Genomic DNA, 13,852 nt, shown 5'->3' with positions numbered 1-13,852 from the left:
ACTACTCGCCACCCATGAGCATGTTTTATTCACTGCTAAGGGAGGCAAGTGCATAAAGTCACAATTTTCAGTTCACAGTTGCCCATGTGGTATAATGGATACGGTACTGGAGTTTAGATCAGAAAGAAGACTGCAGGTTTGAGTACCATCATCTTTACCAGAAAAGACCAGATTTCAGAGAATAAGCAGAACATTTAAGGGAGCACAGTGGTTTTACTGGCTAAGATTTCTGCCTCACTTCTTCAAAGTATGCAGTTCACTCCCAATTTCCAGTCAGTGTGTTTAACAATTGAACAGAATGTTCATTGAATGGCCATTCATCTTACATAGACCATCAAAACGTCCACTCCTTGAAAGGCCATATGATCATAAAAAATTTCAACGAATGATCATAGTTGGTCAACATAAAGGAAATGGAACATTGTGCCTACCTACTGGTAACGTAGGGTTAAGGAAACCTGCCCTTTCCCCACTTTAGCGCAATCTCAGATTTGTTATATATATGTATACTTAGTGGGTGGTGTGGGGGACACAACCCCCCAGAAAAGGAGGGCCCAGTGTTCACTGAATTCACCTCTTGTGGGGGGCTTTGCCCCCCACACTCCCTGCTAATTAGATATACCAACTCCAAGATCACACTACAGTGGGGAAAGGGCAGGTTTCTTTATCCCTACATTACCAATAAGTAGGTACTATGTTCTGTTTCCTTTAGGTTAGCCAACTATGATTGTTGAAATTATTTATGATCATATGGCCATTAGTTAGGGGAAGTTTCAATGGTCTATGTACGATGAATGGCCATTTGATCATTAAACACAGACCTGTGTAGTTTGCATGTTCTACTCATATTTGCATGAATATATCCTCAGTACATTTTTTTTAAACAAGAAACATCTTTATTAAATTATCACCAATCATATAGTTATATAAATGAAACAAACCATACTGACATAATTTTAGTTGCAAACATTACACATCACTTATAATCTATCCAGTCACTGTCAGTCAAACATTACATAGTTCATTCAAATCCTGCCTTCTTTTAAACATCATTCCTCCTCCAAAACATTATTCTTCATGTATTGTTCCCACAATTCCCATTTTTTTCTATGAAATTTTCCCATACCCTTTTCTAAAGATCCCACTTCAGTTGTTTTTTATCTGTTACTATATTCACTACTTCTAATACAGTTGGGTTAGATTTTGATTTTCATTTTCTAGTAATTGCTTTTCGTCAGCCACCATAATTAGACTCAGCAAGTTCTAACTATGTCTAGGCAATTCCAATTCTGTAGCACAGCTCAAAAAATAATTTCCTTAGTTACACCAATTTGCTTACCCAGTACTTCTGATAACATAGTCTGCAGGGAATTTTTAAAGTATGCCAACTCATTACATTCCCAAAAAATATGTCCCCAATTACCTCTTTCTTCCTCATCACACCTCCAACATTTGCTATTTACCTGAGGAAATATTGTTTGGAATCTACTTGGGGTTTAAAAATACCTACAAAAACACTTCCAAGCAAAGATCCTAAATCTTCTAGACTTTGTTGCATATTTGGGAGTCATGCATATACCTCTCCACTGCTTATCTGTGAATTGCTTAACTCTCTTTCCAATACTTTCTAACCTCTTATGGTTGATTCTTACAGTTATCATGCAATATTTTATATGCCCTACTAATTGCCCCTTTTTAACAGCAGCTTATGTTCTAGAGTCTACTAAAACACTACCAGTACTGGCCTTTCACTTAGGATCCCTGTATTTCTTTCTCTTTGTCTATATTCTGATATCAATCCGTGATAGGGAAGGCAATCTGTAGCCTGCAGTCCAAATAAATTATTGGCCTCTTCCCATTCTTTTACCTTTCCCTCTCTAATTATTTGCTCACAATACCTTGGTTCCTTTGCCAGTTTTCTCCAATAAAGTACAGCTCACTCTCGGCTATTGTCTATATCCCTAATTGCAGTCATATCTACTGGCAGTATCTCCATTCTCCATTCCCATGTTGGCTTAGTTCTTAGAATACTGTATGCTACTTTATGAATATAATATTTCTGTATGGTTATTGTTATTCTTCTTAAGGATCTGCATCCAAAATCTCAGTCTCTCCTTGTTTCTTGAGTTTCCCCCAGTTTCATCTTCATCCCTTTCCAGTTTGAATTATAGCTTTCTACATGTGGTGTATATAGGACCCTTAACTGTGTAGCTCTGAAACACCCCTTCAAATCAGGTAATTCCAAACCACCTTGTTCTATTGGAAGGATCAACTTATCACACTTGACTCTTACCATCTTCCCCTCTCAGATAAAATCCTTCAACTCTTTATTAACTGCTATCCGTAACGTCTCTGGTTGATAAAAATAGGCTTGACCTGTGTATAAAACAAAAGGGACTAAAAACATTTTGACTGCTTGTATCCTGCAATCCATGTGTATAAAACAGAGCTTCCAGTCTCTCAGCTTTTTGAATTATCTTTTGTTTAATCTCTTCCCACACACCCTTAGCTGCTGTAATAGAATTATTTTAATCCATACTCCTAAGTACTTCATTTTATCATTTCTCCATAAATATGGGTATTGCCAAACCAATTTGTGTGTAGGAATATAATCTACAGCTATTGCCTTTGCTTTATCTTCATTAATAGTGTAGCCAGAAAAGACATGAAACTGTCTAAATTTTTCCACAACACTGAAATGTCCTTTTCTGGTTTTATCAGGGATAAAATAACATCATCTGGAAATAAAGCCAACTTTTCTTGACTACCATACCAATTATATTCTTGAATTTCGGAGTCCCTTATTTTCTTTGCCAATGGTTCTAAATATAATGTGAATAACAAAGGGGAAACAGGACACCCTTGCCTGGTTCCTCTGCTCAAACAGAACTCATCAGAGAGGAACCCACCCACTTGAATTTTCACCTACTATCTCTCATATATCCTCCTAATCAACCTTATAATTTTACCAGGGAATGCAAATGCTTCCATGACCCTGCTCATAAAATCCCAGCTTACTCTATTGAATGCTTTCTCTGCATCAAGACCCACCAACAGCAGTTGCATTTTCTTACATTCTGCTTCCCTCTGGATCATCAGTATTCTGTTAATGTTGTCAAATGTTTGCCTTCCCGCCATAAAACCACACTGATCTGTATCTATCAATTTTGGCATCACCTTTGCCATTCTTTTAGCCATTATAGACATAACCACTTTATAAATGAACTGAATTGGGCCTATATGACGCTGGATCCGATGGGTCTTTACCATCTATTACAGGCATCACCACTTTCTTCCAGGATGTTGGTGCTTTTCTTCCTTTTAAAATACTGTTAAACAAAACCTTCAGATTATCAGTTATTTTTCCCTTCTAGCTTCCAAACTTCCACAGAAATACCATCTATTCCTGGGGACTTTCCTGTTGATTGGTTATACATCTCCATTTTATCTTATCTCCGTCTATCCTCACTGTTAGTAACTGAGCCTCATCTACCTCTAAGCTTGGCATATTTAATTCTTCCATAAATATTTCCATTTGTACCTTTTCTTGATTTCCATATTACTCTGCTTTATACAGATTTTCATAAAACTTCTGAAATATTTCTAGCACCTCTACATCTTCTCTGGTTATCTTTCTTGTTATAGTCTCCCCAAGCTTGGCGACAACCCTTTCTACATTCTGTTACCCGTGTCATGCTAAATGTTTTTGTGCTCTGGATTTATTATTGGACAAGTTGCAAAACAGCAGTCTTTCTAAATGCATGCTTATTACCGAGGTAATCCCTTATTTTCAGTTTAGCATTCTCAATTGCTCCTTTTCTTGTTCTTTAGACTTCCCCTATTTTGCAATACTTTAACCTTTATCAGTCCCTTTAAATAATTCTTATTACTTCTTAACCATATCTATATTTCTTTTATATCCACCCTATTTTAAACTCCACTTTAATTTTATCCCACTGTCTAGCTATATTTTCAGAAGAAATTTCCATTTTTCTTAATAACTCACAAATAACTCCCAGTGCCAATCATTAAATTCCTCTCTTTTCAGCAGATAGGTGGGAAAGTGCCAGTGTCTCATTTTTGTTTCATTACCACACTTTATTTTAGTTATTTACACATGATCTGAAATAGTTATGGGATGTGTATCAAAACCATTAATTACATGAACATGTTTCAGTGAAATATAACCTCTGCCTTGCCTAGCCCAGTTTTTAAACCCTGGGAAATAATACATAAATTCACTCCGAACTCCTAGTACTGAAATCAGATCTTCCATGCCAAACATTTTCATAAATTTCTTCAAAAATCTACTCACTTGTTATATTTTCCTTCTGCCCCCTCCGACATATCCTAAATGCTGTAAATTAAATTCCAGTCCCTACCAATCAGTAAAATTCCCTGCTGAAAGCTGATTATTTCTTCCAGAACTTTCTTAAGCTCCACTGTAGCACTTTTAGGTGGAATATAAATAAATGCCAGAGTAATCCTCCTCCCTTGCCAAGTAGCCCCCTTAATACTACAAATGTAGCATTATCATCTTTTTTCCTCTTCCATCACGACTGGAGTTCCTCTCGCAATTAATATAAGTGCTCCCCTTTTGTTCCAGATATTCCACCGAATAACCATCCTGGAAATTCTTTCTTTATCAAATTCACATGCTTGATTCATACCAAATGAGTCTCCTGTAGCATATCTATTTGTACTTTTAAGACAGTTCAATACTCTTTCTTTTTTGTAAATATCTGTGAGACCATTTACATTTAAAGATAATTTAAAAACTGTTGTCATTATGCTAAGAAATTGTTACTCTCATATGTTGTGTGTAACAGCTTTTTTAAATGTCTAGTTTCAGCTTTTGTGTTACATGTATACAGTAATGTTTGGCAGGTTGATCTTTAATACAGCTGTTTCTTGTCATATCTATTTGAACCTATGTTACATCTTACAGAATATTTTGTTTTAGTCAAAACCCTCAAAAAAACATACCCCATAACACCCTGAAAACCTATTAACTTAATACTAACACGCAAAACTATGTACATCTTGAAATATTAAAGATTAACCCTCCAATAGGAACAACTGTCCCTAACTGACAGCCATACTCACCAACTTGGATTAACCTGCAAGGAAGGTTATCCATGCTGAGACACACTGTACAGTCTGTGCTTCTACTAAGTGCTGTCTGATTATGTCTCATCTTTATTCCACTCCCAGATTAGAAAAACACTTGAATATTTTCAGAAAACATTATCTTCTAGCCATTGAAGGAAAGTCATTGAAAGAAAGTAGCATTCTGTTTTTACTGCCCCTTATCAGGCCGTCTACATAGAGACATGAGAACTATACACAGTTACCCATAATACAATCATTCATTTATTTGCTAGAGAAACATTTTTTATTATATTCAGTGTTTGTTTTTACTTGTTTTCCTTTAAAACTTGTTACTAGATCAAGCCAATGGCCTTAATCTAAAAGCATATCAATTTTTCTTCTTTCATGCCCTTTTGTCCAGACTTTTCTTCTTTTTTTCAGACTTCAGTGCCTACATTTCTTAGAACTGAACAAGGAGAAAGAAAGAATGGAAAAAAGTCCTCTCTAAACCCAAATACTAAGTTGCTACCTTCCTCATCAAATGAGCTTGGAAATCGGATAGGCAATAGCTGAGCAGCAAAGTAGTAGACTGTTTTATTGTAATTCCTGTGACCTAAAAATTATCACAAAAACCACACAGGAGTCAGCACTGGGTTGCTGAGTAGATGAATTGTCACACAGACAATGACTTCTAAATGGCATGTGCTATTTTAGGGTTCAAGCAACAGGATCAGGGTGTGTTCATGTTGTTTTAACAGTTTCTCTTATGACTGTCACAGAAGTACTGACTCACAGCTGTTTACATTTTGTCCTCCAAAACCTCACCAGATAACTTTGAAAAGAAGAGATAGTGTCAAGAGACCAGCCTAAGTTTTGATGAAGATCATTAAGGAGAATAAAAGCCATAGAGAACTCTGCCCAAAGGGGGGAAATTCCAGGGTGACTCTCTCTCATGATTGCGCTTTGACCTTGCTCTTAACCCATTAAGCTGTCTGCTTAACAGATTAGGTCATGGCTATAATTTCGCTCCCAGAGAGCAACAAAGTGTAAAGACTTCTCATCTTCTCTCTGTCAATGACTTAATACTGTACAGCTCATTAGATGAGGAAATGAAAGCACAACTGCAAGTAGTGAAAACTTTTTCAGATGATATAAGAATGTCATCTGGTCTTGTTAAATGTGTAAAACCAACCTTTAAAGCAGGATAGCTGCAGCACCAAGAAAAGATCAGTTTGGGGCAAGAATGTGATATAAAACAACTTGAACAAGAAAGAGTGTATAAATATTTGGGAATTGATGAAAGATCAAAAATAAAACATGAACAAATGCAAATAACACTTAGTAAAGGAATATTTTAGAATATTTAAACTTATCCTGAAAACAAGAACTGACATCTAGGAACAAAATTCAAGCTGTAAACTAATTTGCTCTTCCTGTCCTAACTTAACAGTTTTGGAGTGACTGACTGTTCCCAAAAGGTGTTTGATAGATTAGACAGGAAAACAAGAAGGATGCTTCATGCTCCTCAAATGATTTATAAAAATCAGTACACACCAAGATTATATATTCCCTGTTTCAAAGGAGGTATGGGCCTCCATTAAATTGATTACATGTATAGAGCTGCAATCGTGGGGCTGCATACATATCTGCTGACCTCACAAGACCCAAACAAAGCGAGAATTTTGAAACATTAGTAGAATAAATCTAAGATGATTTCCCTTCTTAGTCTAGCAGAAGCATATCGGCATCAAGCAGGAATGGAAATCAAACCAGAAGTAGATAAAAAATCAGGTAGCAACTGAATCTGCCAAAAAACAAAAGAAAGAATATACGGTGAAGGATCAGATGAGAAGGCAAGAAATGTGGAAAATGCATATAAATATAGTTGCAAGTATAGAAAACTCCTGGAAGAACCTCATGTTGATCAGGATTGAATGCAAGAACGGTTAAGGAGAGGTGAATTCAAACCAAAAGATGAAAAGTTAATATTGGCGGCCCAAGATAGTGGGCTATGTACAAGTTGGTTTACAAAGTCCATTGAACATGTGGGAGAAACAAATATAGTTTTTTTTAAACAGAAATGGAAACAGTTGCACACTTTGTTGCTGTTTGTGATATACTAATGGCAGAAGGACTGTATACTGAAAGGCATATTAATGTGGCAAGACTCTTATACTGGGGATTGTGCAAACATTGCAATATTGAAGTAGCTGAAAAACACGAGAAACATGAGCCACAGAACATCACAGAAAATGGTGAATTGTACATCACATGGGATTACTCATTACCAACAGTTCAAAAGATAGATATGAGAAAAGAAGACAAAAGTAGCATTGATTATTGAAATTGCTACACCAGTGACTACAGTGTCTTGCATACAGAGAGACAAAGTTATAAAATATCAAGATTTGCAGGCAGAAACGACAGCAATGTGGAAGAAAGATATCCAAATAGTTCCAACAGTAGTAGAAGCAATGGGTCTTATAAAAAAGAATCTCCAATCGTAATCGTATTTAGATATGTTACCAATACAGGTAACTCCATATGAACTGCAGGAGTCATCATTACTGAGCACATTGCGAGTGCTGTGAAGAGCACTTCTGGCTGACATCAAAGATCGAAACAATATTAATTTCATGAATTTTAATGACCTAGGAATGGAGTCCATTCCTGTCACACTAATAGAAACCCAGAAGACTTGGAGAAATTAAAAAACTGGAGGCCATTGCCAGCCTTTTGGTTGACAGATTCAGCTCAAACGCCCCCCCCCCCCGATAGTCCAAAGGAAATACTGTATACCACAGTCCCTCCAACCATTACTAGGGAACATGTCTTCAATGCACTTTCTAATGTCAAACATACCTTACTGATGGGCTCTGATAACATTCCCTGGATGCTTACTAATAACATGAAACATGATTTCTCTGGTCCACTTGAATCACTTTTCAACCAGAGCCTATAGTCAGATTTTGTGCCCAAGGAATGGAACTACAGTTATTCCCCTGCAAAAAGGAGGTCCGACAACCAATCTGGGTAACTACAGGCCCATAAGTCTGACTAGCCTTATATTTAAGGCCAGGGAAAGAATCATTACAAATATGATGAGGACATACGTAACCTGCAAATGTTGGACCCATCACAGTTTGGCTTTCTTAAAGGAAAGTTATGCCTATTAAATCTGGTGGACCTCTTTGAGAGGCTTACAAAGCAATGGATGAGGGCAAGACTGTGCACATAGCTTACCTTGACCTAGACATAGATTTTGATACAATACCCTACTCAGGCATTATACACAAGCTCATAACTTAGGTATAAACCCTTTTATCGCTCATTGGGTAGCCAACTGGCTCAATGATAGGACCCAGGAAGTCAAAATAGGTGAGGCCACTTCCACCAAGATGCCAGTAACTAGTGGAGTTCCCTAGGCCTCCGTACAAGGCCTGCTCCCTTTTGACATCTATTTCACTGCAGGGGAAGCAAACGCTGAAGGTTTATAAAATTTGCAGATGATTGCAAGCTGGGGGGTATCATTAACTCCCATGCAGACACTAGCATTCTTCAAGAAGGCCATTCTCGGACTAACACATGGTGCCATAGTCTTAAACTCAATGCTAAGAAATGCATAATTGTACCCTTTGGGAAGTTAACCATCCCGGCAAATTATCACACTGATAATATGTTCCTAAGAGTCGACCCAATGGTCAGGGATCTGGGTATGCACATAGACAGTAGCCTTGCCTTTGACCACCACGTGGCCACATTGGTGAGGAAATCCTTTTATGCTGTGCAACTCATAAGTAAGGGCAAGGCATCTAGGTAAAAAGAGGTCATTATTCCACTGTACTTTGCATGGTACACCGGTAGCATTGCCTCACAGCAAGAGGTTCCCTTGTTCGATTCACGGCTGGAGTGCCTTCTGTGTGGAGTCTGCATGTCCTCCCCGCAGTCGAGTGGCCTCCGAAAGACATGCATGAATGGACGTGCCTTCGCTGAAGGTTGGACGTCGGGCTGGCAACTCGGCACCACAAAAAAATCTACTTCCAATCATTAGCAGACTGGAGTTCCGCTGTGGCGACCCTTAACCGGGAAAAGCCGGAAAGACAAAACATTCCACTGTACTTTGCCTTTGTCAGACCAATCATAGAGTACAATGCTAGACCAATCATAGAGTACAATGCTACCTTAGGAACTTACCTGACCAGGCATATGCAGTAACTACAGTGACTTCAGAGGCTCCTCACAAAAGAATACAAGGAGTAACAAATCTGCCTTATGCAGAGCACCTTAAAGCCCTTTCCCTCTACTTATTCTCCTACAGATTGCTGAAGGGTGATCTATACCTGGCTTACAAAGACGCACTTATGAATCTCCTGCGAACTCGCAAGTCAAACAGTAGCAGAAATACAAGGTATAATGAACTCAGTTTTGACTATGCATTAAGCAGAACATGCTGGAGACACAGATATATGTCTCAGAGATTGCCCCTTCTATGAAGCAGGCTTCTCATTCATGTCAATATGAGTTTGTCTATTACTCAATTTAAGCACAACCTAGACCAGTGGACGGGTAGTAGGAATTTTACACAAGGCCTGGCACCCATGTCCCTTACGGACACAGGTAGCTTTTATAAATGCTTGGCCCTCAATGTCCTATTTGGATACAGGACCCATTATTCTTTTTGGAAAACTTGGCTAGGCTTATAAAGGCCCCCTGTGTTGTTACTCTAGTAACAACCTATGAATTTAAGTGGGAATGGAAATCAAACCAGAAGACAAAAATTAGGCAACACCTGAAAAACAAAATAAAGAATACAAGCAGAATGATCAGATGAGAAGACAAGAAATATGGAAAAGGCATAAACACTGTGATAAGTGCAGAAAACTCCTGGAACAAACTCGTGTTGATCAGAACTGGACACAGGAATGGTTAAGGAAATGTGAATTTAAACCAAAAGATGAAAGGTTAATATTGCTGGGCCATGACATTGAACTATATACACTCTGGTTTAAAAAGTCCAATGAACGTGTGGGAGAAACAGACAAATGCAGGTTCTGTAAAACAGACCTGGAAACAGTCATACATCTTGTTGCTGGCTTTGATACTCTAACGTCAGAGGGATTGTATACTGAAAGGCATAGTAATGTGGCAAGACTGTTGCATTGGGGATTGTGCAAACATTGCAATATTGAAGTAACTGAGAAGCATGGAAACATGCACCATAAAGTATTATACAGAATGATGACATTTACATCACATGGGATCACCCATTACCAACAGTTCAGAAAATAAATGTGAGGAAACCAGATACTGTTACCCATGAAAAGAAGAAAAAAAGTAACATTGATCACTGAAATTGCTACACCCAGTGATTACACAGTCTTAAGTACAGAAACACACAAAGTCATAAAATACCAGTATTTGCAGCCAGAAACAAGAGCAATGTAGACGAAATATATGTAGACAGTCACAACAGAAGTAGGAGCAATCGGTCACATAAAGAAGAATTTACAGTTGTACTTGGATATACTACCAATACATGTAACTCTGTACGAATTGCAGAAGTCAGTTCTGGGCACATTACTGGTGCTGCGAAGAGCACTTTTGGCTAACATCAAAGACTGAAACAATACTAATTTTATGAACTTTAATAATACCTTGACTTGGGAATGGGGCCCATTCCTGTCATGGTATTAGAACCCCAAAAGACTTTGAGAAATTAATCCAAGGATTAAACCATAAAATACAGTACAAAGCTATTTAGTTTTCTACTTTTAGAAATGCATAACCCAAAAGCTTTTATAAAGGAGTACTCACACAAATTCTGTACATCTTTGTTCATCATGAATATAGTATTGGCTGCTATAAACAGTATGCACAATGCAATGAGCATGGTGTAAGCAGTTTGTCAGATTCCCCTCCCGAGTAACATTTTTTCACTTTCCATATATCCAGTAGTCATCAGACTACAGTATATTAAAGCACAATTTACCAAATGATTCATCTTGACTTTTTTGCAGATTCTCCGTATGCTCCATTATCTTATTCATCTCCTCTTCCAAGAGTTGCCTTCTTCGAGCATCAGCAGCAGCAACTGCTTCCTCTTCATTTTGCAGCTCAGCCCTTCTCTCCACTACATCTTGCCACTATAAGACAATCAAAGACATTTTCTGAGAGACAGCAAGGTTAAATTATGTTTCTATACATTTATACAAAACGCCTGAGATCCGATTATAAAGGGCTCCTACAACACACCAATTTAAAACAGGAGATGTCTTCAAAACAGTACAAGATTTACATGTATGGTGCAGCATTGCTGAGCATTAAAAAATATCATCAGAGTCTAGATCAGAACATAAAGCTAGGGGGTGGAGCCTGAATGGCTAACTGAAAGCAGCAGTATTTTAGAGCTCCATATAACTAGTTAAATAAGACAGGAAAAATATTTTTTTTTCCTTCAAAGTATAAAATCTTATGGATAAAGGACTAATTTACATAATTAGAAACTTTGGTGAAGTTTTACAAATAATTTCCTGTCAAAAAGCTTGGAGATATATTCACTTGTTAAAATGAGCAATTCAAAAAATTCTCAACAGGATGCTGTCTTAAAGAAGGAACTACAACATATGGCATTCTACCCTGCAAGAGTTGTCTTTGAAGATGGATGATTTTAAAGAGAACCTGGAAAATCTTAAAACAAGCAGTCAAAAACAGGCTGACACCCTCAAGGAAATGCTACAACACCAGACAAGGATAACAGGAATAGAGGCTTCTCTAAATGACTTAGAAAGCAGACTTAAGGAAGAAACACAGAAATAACTGCTTCTTAAACAAAACACTTGGTTGGTTAATAAAGTAGATGACTTGGAAAATAAGGAGAGGAGAAATAACAGCAGGATTTTCGGATTACCTGAAAACACAGAAGGTGAGGATATTATTTCCTTTTTATCAAGCTGGATCCCTGACTTTTTAAATTTAAAAGAATGACTTTCCTTTGGCATTGAAAGGGCACACAGAGTTCTTGGGAAATCTGCCACTAACACAAACTCTCCTCCTAGGTCAATAATTATCAAATTTCTTTCATACTTGGACAAGGAACTGATTTTAAGCTCTGCTTGGAGGAAGGCACCTCTAAAACATAAACAGAGCCTGATAAGATTTGATAACGACTATTCATCTCGAATAATGGAACAAAGGAAAAATGTGTGGCCAATGATAAAGTTTCTGAAACAAAATAACATCAAGGCACAACTTGCATATCCAGCAAAAATAAGAATACTGTATTCCAACGAAATGAGGACTTTTATTGACTTAGAGGAAGCCTCTTCATTTATTAAAACTAATAATATGATTACTTTACCAGAAGATATGGCCTGGATGTCACCTTCTCAAGAGAACAAAAGAAACAAATGTCTGGACAGATGTCAAAACGAAGAAGCAAAAGACTGATACTGTTACAGCCAAATCTCAGAATCTACTATGATATGAACTGTTTTGACATTACTTTAAAGGACCAATTTTACTGCTTGGAATTTTAAAACAAAGGTAACTAACTACTGGAATCTTTATCTATATTTTTTTGAAAACAGATGACACATGAGAGTTTTCACATTACCTGAAGTATGTAAAACAGGGTACTTTTCTTTCACAGGAGGAGGGTTATATAGCACATAAAATATTTATACTGTAAATCAACATACATAGATTATGTGTTTGTTTGTGTCTTTTGGCTTTTCCTGGTTAGGGGTCGCCACAGCGGAACTCCGGTCTGCTAATGACTGGTAGTGGATTTTTACGTACCGGGTTACCAGCCCTGACGCACAACCTTCAATGAAGGTATGCCCCATTCACGTATGCCTCCACACAGAAGACGGTCTAGCTGAGAATTGAACGGGACAACGTCTTGCTATGAGGTGACAACGCTACCGCAGCACCACCAACTGCATCTTGTCTCCCTTTTTAAATTCTCTCCTATTTACTATACTAATATAGTCTGTAAAGTCTAAAATAATCTAGTTTTAAGGTAGACTAATTGGAACAGTGAACTTAATTAATTGTTATTACAATATTTATTAGATTAATGATAGTCACTGTTATGCTTATTGTGATTGGTGACTCGTTCGTGATTAATTCTGAAATGTTCCATTCATGTACATATGTCCTTTGAATTATTTCCTTTTAGTATTAACAAATACATAAAAAAGGAGGGAAAATGTACTGTTGGTTAAGAGAAGTGAAGCTTTCTTCACATTCTATTTGCGTTGCCATAGCAACAGTAAACTGCTGCAGTTTCTAAGGATACTGTGAATCTGCGAAGTGCATTTAGCCTCACAAATAACAAATAATAAGAAAAAGTAATGTTTAGTTATTAAAATGAAAAACAACCGAAACAAGCTAAAATAAATACATAATAGGACTATTTGTATATATTTTATTTATTTTATGATTTATCCTCATAGGATTACATATTCCTGGAAACACAACTGAAATGTTCTGAAACTACATGTGCACTGAAATATAGCTGCTTGATTAAAAAGTATTACTCATTTTAACATGCTGATTCCACAATCTGTCTATAGCACATGAAAAGATACACATTACTTTTTGCAACATGTTATTTTTGCAGTTACCTCACACTCTGTACAAACTCACTTGGCAACTGATAACTATTCATTTAAAATATCAGTTTAAATATTAAATGTGCCCTTGAAATGCTGTTGACATTTTGACAAAATATAATGTGAACTGTAAAATGAATGACTTG

General features: G+C 37.1%; 1 protein-coding gene across 1 annotated transcript in view; it reads right to left on the bottom strand.

Moving 5' to 3' along the window:
* The window catches only part of TBC1D31 (TBC1 domain family member 31), a 1,335,355-nt gene that overhangs the window by 168,106 nt on the left and 1,153,397 nt on the right, over positions 1-13,852 (bottom strand). Inside the window, exon 20 of the mRNA XM_044066576.1 lies at positions 11,081-11,234. Coding sequence (XP_043922511.1) covers positions 11,081-11,234 — 154 coding nt within the window. The remainder of the gene's footprint in view (positions 1-11,080; positions 11,235-13,852) is intronic.

The sequence above is a fragment of the Protopterus annectens genome, chromosome 3.part1, assembly GCF_019279795.1.
Source record: "Protopterus annectens isolate FY-2018-M chromosome 3.part1, PAN1.0, whole genome shotgun sequence".
Taxonomy (NCBI): Eukaryota; Metazoa; Chordata; order Ceratodontiformes; family Protopteridae; genus Protopterus; species Protopterus annectens.
This window is presented reverse-complemented; position numbering and strand designations above follow the sequence as displayed.